We start from the raw sequence: 8,209 nt of genomic DNA, 5'->3' as shown, positions 1-8,209 counted from the left end.
ATTTGCACTTATAAATCTACTACAAATCTCACAAAATGATCTAAATTATAAATCATTTTTATTTTACAAAAACTAGAATTATTATCAAAGACATGAACTTCAAAGAACTAAAATGTCAATACACTCTTGTATCACTTGAAAAGACTAGAAAATCACTCAAAGATGATATGATATTAAATTAAAATGACTATTTTCAAAGATAAGAAGATTAGAAAGACTTTAAAGAAGACCAAAGACTAAAAATATATTGACAAGGGTAAAAAAGGCTTTATTCTTGCCTCGATATATATTCTTAACTAAGAGCTATGTAGCCATATTTTGTAGGACTTCTAAAACATGTTGACTTTGCAAGACACATATCTTAATTTGCAAGGCAAGTTTTCTATATATGCTCTATATACTTAGCTTGTTTTGCAAGCTATTAATACGAAGTTAACTTGTTGACCAAATTTTTAACCTATCAAATAACTATAAATACATATAAAGTCAAAACAACATCTATAAAGCTTTTAAGAAGCTTTTCTAGTAAATATTGTAAAATAAATATATTTTTATCTATTTCTACTTAATCATATAGATAAATATTAGAATAAATACATATGTCCATGATAATCACTGCAAAATAATCTTTACTTTGCAAAGCTCTTACAAAGTCATTACAAACTCAAAATACTCAAAATCAATGCTTAAAAAATCTCTCTCTCTCATCTTTTCTTGAATTCCATCTTTTAATTAATAAAATAATCTTAGATTTTCCATAAAGGCGTGGTTTTGTACCTTGGGATCTGATTTTGATTCAAGTTCATTACTAGTTCTCTCCAAGTATCAATATTTAGTTTTTTTAGATAATTTTTGCTGAAAGATAATATTTATTTTTATCTTAGATTTTTCATGATATTAATTTTGTTAGAAGATCATTTTTATTTTTATTTTAGATTCTCCATCATACTAATTTTGCTAATCTATCTTGTTTTGTCTTGTTTATAGCCTTACAAAGTGATTAAAAGGTCATTTTGCAAAAAATATAATATTAACATTGATTAATTTTACTACCGGCTTAGCTATTATCTATATATCTAAGATAATTTGGTATTATATTTTTAAATAAGATTTTTTATGTTACAATTTTTTCTTTTCTTTTATTATCCATTAGTTGTGTTGTAATACAACAATGGATATATATAATGTATAATATGTCTTATTTTTCATGTCGGAAGTCTTCAATGTATTGCAAATAATCATGCATGAAGCCTCTATATTCACTCTCAAAATATACAATAAATATTTAAAGAGAGTCAAAAGATGGTGGCTTAGCTACTAGCAACATAGCTGCTTGCATAGTTTGAACTATCCATGATAAGGTGGATGAAGTGCTACTATTTTAGGATATTCATAATACTATAACCTTTTCTTAGGTATCTATTAAGAATTTTCCATGTTCTTCTTTTACTAGATATCTATTCTTCATTATAAGAATCAAGTTGGATACTATATCTTCATTGATGATAGAAATAAGCTTTATCATGGTCTTCTAATAGGGCTACTTCTTGTGTAGTTAAAGTGAGTGATTCTCAATCCATATTCTATATATCTCAAGCACTTCATGCTTTTAATGTTGTAGCAATAGCTCAACAATATACCACTCATTAAAAGTAGGAAATATTTGGTACTTTTCTTTTATTTAAGTTTAAAATCTTAGCTTCTAATTTTTCAAAGAAATACCTTCAAGCCATTATAAGAACCAATCACTCACCATGTTGTAAAGATCATCTTCAATCTCAATAAATGTGTCCATACTTCAAACTCAAAGTCTCTTGATTGTATCTAATATTTCAATAAGTTGTAAAGTCATGTTCGTATCTACCATTCACTCAAAGTATTTAATGTGGTCACTTCCTAAGTAGTCTAATGAAAAAGATTTATAATATTGACTTTTGTTTTGAGCCACAAAAATACTACTTGAATATATACAATAATATAATAAATGAAGAGCAACTTGCATATATAATTACCACCAATTTTTACAATTTACTAGTCACTACCTCTATGCCACTATAAGACCAACAAACATCACTTATTTGATGCAAACAAAGGAATTTAACCAGCCATCAATCCAATCTCATCCTTTTAGTATACATATAAACTTTGAATATCTACAATACAAAATGGAAAAACATTGGATACCTATAGCAATAATACCCACAATTAAAAAAAAGATATCAAAGAAAAAATTCAAAAATCCAAATTAGATCTTCATTCTAATAACATGTAAAAAAAATTCACAAATAGATCAAAGCAACAACTATCTACTTGGGGTTTGTAGTGACAAGTCAAAAAATAGGCAATAATAAATAAGATCACAAAAAGTTCTAAAATTTTAAATTGAGAACTTCAAAAGTACCAAGTATATTATTTTCAACTCTAAAAACTTCTCATTATGCTTTAATAAGTACTTGGAGACATAGCACATTCAAATTGGATAAAATGTGGAGAAGAAAAGGACTAAAAACCACCTTTGGAAGTAAGACAATATTTAATAAATCTCAATTTAATACTCTATTTGATCTGCAATGGTCAAATTAATAATACCATTGGCTTTCTTAAAAAATTCTACATAGAATCAACTCAAATCATATTAATTTTAGACTCTATATGTCTATAAAGTGAACTTTAAAATATTAATAATTAGAAGCTATAGATAGAAATATATATATATATATATATATATATATATTTTTTAAATGTAAAAGATAATAGAGGGATGAAACACATGACACACATCATCCATCCATTATTGCTCCAATTGGCCATTTGCCATTGCACATTGTAGTCTGTTGCTTTCGGCTAAAATCCAACACATCAACTTTCAACACTCTTCTGCCTCAAAAAACCAACAATATAGAAATAAAGTCAAGAACAAAGAATAAGCTTGGAGCAGTACCATCCCAATAGAAAATGGCTCGGATCTTAAAGTGTATAGGGAGCAGAAATGAAAGCAATGACAGATAATGTATGAGCAGGTACCAAATCTGCATTTACCAACAATTGGGATTTTGAACCCACTTCATTGATGCTTTTAACAAGCAGTTATAATAAGGGCACAATTCCAACAATATAAAATCATTGAAAAACATTAAGAGGACCCACACATTACTCCATTAACTATGGAAACTAAATTCGCTAAAACCCAAGTAATTGCTACACCTCCAAAGAAAAAAAAGAAAAAAGAAAAACAAAATCTATGTCAAATAAAAAAATTGGCAAACAAATACCACAAGTGAAGTTATCTTGCACACCAAAATAAAAAAACAGACAATAACAAACAAACAAAAAAAAAAGTCCAATAGTGAACATTTCTAAAAAAACAAACAAGGCCAACAAATATAAGATATTGAATTAAAACATACTTTCTAAAGTAAAGTAGACCACTTAAACTAATGTAGTTTACTAACCACATCCACCAGGAAGGAAGGGAGGAGGGAGCATGGTCAACAGCGTCCGGGGAGGGGGAGGGAGCGGGGTGACTCGTCGCAGTGGAAATCATTCAGTGTCGTCTTCTTCTTCGCCATCACGGACCTCCTCCTCCTCTTGCCCCACATCGCCTCTATTGCTGCTGCTGCTCCTGCTGGATCGCTTCCCTTTGGATCCCACCCTGCGCCATCGCGCGCCTCGTACCGCAGGTATGCTTCTCCCTCCCTCCTCGATCTGCGCCGTTTCGCTCTCTGGTTTGGTTTGGTGCCTTTTTCTTGCTGCTTTGATAGCTCCTGTGATGGGAGCGCCCGGTTCGGGAGGTGTTTCGGAGGGTTTGGTGGAATTGGACACGCGCGGTAGGATGGGCCGGAGCATTGGCGGAGGATTTGTGTTGTTGTGGATCGGCATACGTGGGTGGGTTGGGTTTTGGCGCGGTTCGCTGGTGCTTGAGTCGCGCGTTGTGCACATGTAGGGTTGGAGGGAGGGATGGCAAGACCGGCGACATTACTGTGAGTGGTCGAGGATTTGGCTGTGGACTGTGTGGGCGTGTGGATTGGGCGGTTGTGTTGCGCGCAAGAATCGTCGGCACTGTCCTGGGCTGGCTGAGCTCGGTTTATACTTGATTGCATGTGAGGTAGAGCGTGGGCGGATCCGGGGACGTGGATAGGATCGCATAGGGACGTAGGTCCGTGGAAGCTGGTGGGAAAATTGCGAGACACAGAGTGATCCGAGGCCCGAGGAGAAGGAGAGTGCGGTGCAGGTTGTTGGCATGGTGTGCCCTGTTTGGCGATCAGTAGGATGCGCAGCATTTTGTTGTGGGCGTGTTAGGAAGGCGACTCCGTCCGCCATCAGATCTGGAGTGCGCAAGAGGCATGTGCGCGAGCGCGAGCGCGGGGTGGTCCACAGCGATGAGGACGTAGGGGTGGTTGAAAGGATTGCGAAGGTGATGGGAAGGGTGCACAGTTGGACGGTGTGAGGCGTGTGGGGAGGAGTGGGTAGGCGAGGGATGCACAGGGAATTATGGGCTCACACAGCGTTCGAGAGGCGGAATGCGTTTGTATTGTTGTGGCTGTTGGTAATGGAATGCGCCGCGTGAAGTGGTTGGTTGTCGTGTATGTGCGTGTGATGTGCTGCGTGGTGACGGGGGTATGGTGTGGTGCATGTAGGATCTTGTGAGGCCGAGATACCGCAAGCATGGCTTACGATGGGTACTCTGGCGGAGCTGACGACCTGAGTACATACAGCAGCTTCGACGATTCAGCCCGGTTCGACAGCTCTAGGTTGGACTCTGCTCGATTTGACAGCTCGTTCCGAGCTCCAGACGATTACAAGCCGGATCACTTCGGGATGGACGACAACAGGGAAGGGTTCGACGACTTCAAGGGCGCGTCCCACGGTTACGATCACCCGGCCCCAATATACGAGAACGAGGAGTCGGCCCCTGGCATGCCGGGGATGTACGGGTTCGGGATGCCGGGTTCGGAGTCGCCGTCAGGATTTCCGAAGGGGGAGTATTCGGCTCCTGGGTTTACAGACGCGGAGTACACGTCGAATCCGGCGGGGGGGAGCTACAACAAAGAGCTGGACGAGGATTTGTTCGGCGGAGACAACGGCGGCGGTCCAATGCTGCCCCCGCCTGAGGAGATGCAGGAGGAAGGCGCCATTCTTCGGCAGTGGAAGAGGTGAGCAAGGGTGTGGTGTGTAGCGGGATGCAGACGAGGGTGGCAGTGTGTGATGGATGTGCTTGGCGAGTAGAGGCTTGGATGAGGCTGGGGCATGGTTTCACATGGTGGGGGATGGTTTGGTGAGTGGCAGGGAGAACATGCAGCGGCTGCAAGAGAAGGAGCGCGTCGAGAAGGAGAAGCTGCAGCAGATCATGGACGATGCTGATGAGTACAAGGAGAAGCACAAGGCAAAGCGGGAATCGAACCGGGAGGCGAAGATGAAGGAGAATCGTGAGAAGGAGATGGTAGGTTGCATTGTGTCGGGGATTGTTGTAGGTACAAGGAGGGTGGGATGGTTGGTGGGACGAATAAGTTTGGGGGGGGGGGGGGGGGTTGTTTCGGGTGGCACGGTGAAGGAGTTGGGCGTTGTGTGGGGGCATGGGTCCCGGTAGCGAAGGGGCGGTCTTGGTGGCAAGCGGCGAATCGGTGCGAACGTGAGCTAAGACGTGGTTGTGGTGGGTTGGGCAGGTGTACCACGCCGACCAGGAGCACTTCCACAAGACGGCGGACAAGCAGTACTGGAAGGCTGTGACGGAGCTGGTTCCGAAGGAGCTGCCGGCATCTCTGGAGCCGAAAAGCCGACAAATGAAGGAGAAGAAGGAGAAGAAGTCGACGTTCGTGGCTCTTCCAGGACCGAAACCGGGGAGGGCGACGGACCTGGGACGGTTCAGGCAGGTGCTGTTGAAGCTGAAGCACAACCCTCCTGCACACATGATTCCTCCTCCTCCACCGCCAGCGAAGGCGGAGGTGAAGGAGGGCGAGAAGGGTGCGAAGGATGGGGCTGCGAAGGAGGGCGAGAAGGAGAAGGAGAATGGTGCCGCCGTTGCAGCACCAGCAGCAGATGCGGCGAAGGCCCCCGAAGCCCCTGCGGCGCAACCGGAGCCGGAGTTGATAGCCGCAGCGTGAGGAGGTGGAGTGGGTCCCGATTGAGTAGATCAGCGTAGGCGTATGCAGTTAGTTTTGTAGAAGTCGGAGGTTTGAGTTGTGGAGCGGGTGGGGATTGAAGGCGGGGGCATTGGTTGTAGGCGGTTCCTGTCGAGTAGGTTTTGATAATCACGTGCACATGACGCACCGTTTGGGACGGAAGTTGGATGTACAAGGGTTGTGGAGGTTGGGGGTGGTGGTCGGACGACGTTGGCAGCCTGGTGATTTTGTCAATAACGATTGTTGATTTTAGCGTAAAGCATGGGCGTGGTTGTTTGTGGGAGCACAGTACGTGTAATGGATGTGTATGAGACGGGTGGGGTTGTGAGTCGTGGATGTTTGCGGTTGAGAGGGATTTGAGCGGACAGATGCGTGGGTGACAGGATATGGAGCAGGCGGTGGATTGGTTTTGTGCAAGGGAAGAGGGGTGTGGGCAGGTTGTCAAGCGACGGATGGGCGGGAAATGGTTGCATTTGGGAAGCGCGCGAATGTTGTGCGTTGGGTGAGGAACGGTCATCGTTGATGTGTGATGTGGAGGTGGAAGTGGTGTTGTTGTGATTGTGAAGGCTTTGGTTTGTGGTGTGGGGGGTCGTGTTTGTGTTGTGGTTGTCACTCAATTTGGGATTGGACAAACTTGGAGGTGGAAGCTTCGGATTGCAATGTGGTTTGAGTACAGAAGGTAGGAAGTTCAAACTATGTGCTGGTCAAAGACGTACATCTGGTTCGCGATGACTTATGAGGTCCAGAAGCTCAACAATATTCTGCGAGGCCTTCGTAATTGAAGCGCCAGCTGTTCTGCTTCTTCTTCCTGGACTTTGAATCCTGAGCTGGTGTACAACGCCATGGCGCCGTGATTGTCCGCCTCTACATGCACGAACAGCACCTGAAGTTCCATCTGTTTGGCCACCTGCAGAAGGGAAAAGAATGAGGTTGTGCTTGTGTGTGGATATTGTTGTGAGGGAATGAGCACTCTGGCCGAAAATTCAACGTTGTGCATGCAAGATGATGGGCGTGGGGCAGGCACGAATCGGTGGATTAGGAGGTACACGCAAACGGATGTGACGTAACGGGATTCCCCTTCACGCCCAGTCTGTCCCGCAGGTTGAGCATGGGTGCCATGGGACCGCGAAGTCATGTTGGGAGCACATGAAGAGCTTGTGTGGTGGAAGTGGAAAGGTGGTAACAGCCTCGTACCTTGAGAGCGGCCAGCAGCAGAGCCTTTCCGACCCCCATTCTTCTGGAGTTTTTGACGACGCCAACGTTGAAGATGTAAGCCTGGTTCAGGGTGTTGTCCGGTTGGAGGAGAGAAAAGGGTGTCGAGGTATTGTGGGCCTTGTGAACCTGAAGCGGAAGAAACAAAGTTAGGTTCAGTCCTCATGCGTTCCATCTGCTTCACGAGGAATATGACAGTCCAGTCGAGTCCAGTCGAGTATGTCGGATCACAATCTGCCTGGTATTCCGCGGAAGTTCAGCTTGTCAGCCTTTGGTGACGGTGGTTTTCTGGTAGACAGTGTTTGCTTCCGATTGCGTGCTACGCTCTAAAACGATTCGTACCTGGGCGCTGGTGAAGCTTTGAAGTCGTGTGAGACATGGCTTGAACAACCCATTGCCAACGTAGTAAAGAGTGGAAATGAGAAGTGATGAGTAGCGGCGACCAGTGGCATCGAAGTTCAGGAAAACTCGATCCAGATTACGACTGCCTAAATGTAGATACAAGGGGTATCCTGGATTTTGATGCAAGGTTAAGGTTACAAAGAATGAGATCGCTGGCTCGAACGCTCACCTGCTTCTTCGATTGCTGAGCTGAATTGGCCAGAGTATAGAGCTGGAAGTTGTTTATATGTTTTGATGTGATTTAGTTTCTTTTAGTTTGAGACGATGTTTTATTCCTCTTCGATGTTTTTGGTTTTTTTGAGTGCTGGTGATATAGCTTATACTGTTTTGAATGGTGGGCCTTGAGTGATTTTTGTAATTCCTGGTTGTTTCGAGTGGCGGTTATTGCGCATGATTTGTGTCCGTTTAATTTTTTCGGAGGTTGGTTATTTGGTTCTGGGAATTACTATGGGGGGTTGGTTGTGTATCAGGTGATT

The 8,209-nt window shown here is 43.4% G+C and overlaps 2 protein-coding genes across 3 annotated transcripts; one reads left to right on the top strand and one right to left on the bottom strand.

Moving 5' to 3' along the window:
* The first annotated feature begins 3,561 nt into the window (after window positions 1–3,561).
* On the top strand, window positions 3,562–6,378 carry LOC112284594 (clathrin light chain 1). 2 transcript variants are annotated; one of them, XM_024524511.3, is made up of 4 exons: window positions 3,562–3,680; window positions 4,638–5,153; window positions 5,287–5,440; window positions 5,664–6,378. In XM_024524511.3, the coding sequence occupies exons 2-4, from the start codon at window positions 4,666–4,668 to the stop codon at window positions 6,099–6,101; spliced, it is 1,080 nt and encodes a 359-aa protein (XP_024380279.1). In that variant the 5' UTR covers window positions 3,562–3,680; window positions 4,638–4,665; the 3' UTR covers window positions 6,102–6,378. The 2 variants fall into 2 exon arrangements, with proteins under 2 accessions (XP_024380279.1, XP_024380280.1); XM_024524512.3 differs by lacking the exon at window positions 3,562–3,680 and adding an exon at window positions 3,801–4,414.
* A 365-nt stretch (window positions 6,379–6,743) lies between these two features.
* On the bottom strand, window positions 6,744–7,928 carry LOC112284596 (GCN5-related N-acetyltransferase 7, chloroplastic). Its single transcript, XM_024524516.3, has 3 exons — window positions 7,903–7,928; window positions 7,314–7,460; window positions 6,744–7,026 (listed from the first exon to the last, which is right to left on the bottom strand). Exons 2-3 carry the CDS (start codon window positions 7,350–7,352, stop codon window positions 6,853–6,855), a joined length of 213 nt encoding a protein of 70 aa, XP_024380284.2. The 5' UTR covers window positions 7,353–7,460; window positions 7,903–7,928; the 3' UTR covers window positions 6,744–6,852.
* Window positions 7,929–8,209: the final 281 nt, after the last annotated feature.

This window comes from Physcomitrium patens, chromosome 7 (genome assembly GCF_059467195.1).
Source record: "Physcomitrium patens ecotype Gransden chromosome 7, ASM5946719v1, whole genome shotgun sequence".
NCBI classification, from domain to species: domain Eukaryota; kingdom Viridiplantae; phylum Streptophyta; class Bryopsida; order Funariales; family Funariaceae; genus Physcomitrium; species Physcomitrium patens.
The sequence above is the reverse complement of the archived record's forward strand: the minus strand, read 5'-3'. Positions and strand labels throughout refer to the sequence as shown.

Coding starts and splice junctions, on each gene's coding strand:
- LOC112284596 (XM_024524516.3), bottom strand. CDS start 7,352: ATGGGGGTCGGAAAGGCTCTGCTGCTGGCCGCTCTCAAG. Junction 7,027..7,313: donor TGCTGCTGGCCGCTCTCAAG/GTACGAGGCTGT, acceptor TCCCTTCTGCAG/GTGGCCAAACAGATGGAACT.
- LOC112284594 (XM_024524511.3), top strand. CDS start 4,666: ATGGCTTACGATGGGTACTCTGGCGGAGCTGACGACCTGAGTACATAC. Junction 5,154..5,286: donor ATTCTTCGGCAGTGGAAGAG/GTGAGCAAGGGT, acceptor GGTGAGTGGCAG/GGAGAACATGCAGCGGCTGC. Junction 5,441..5,663: donor AGAATCGTGAGAAGGAGATG/GTAGGTTGCATT, acceptor TGGGTTGGGCAG/GTGTACCACGCCGACCAGGA.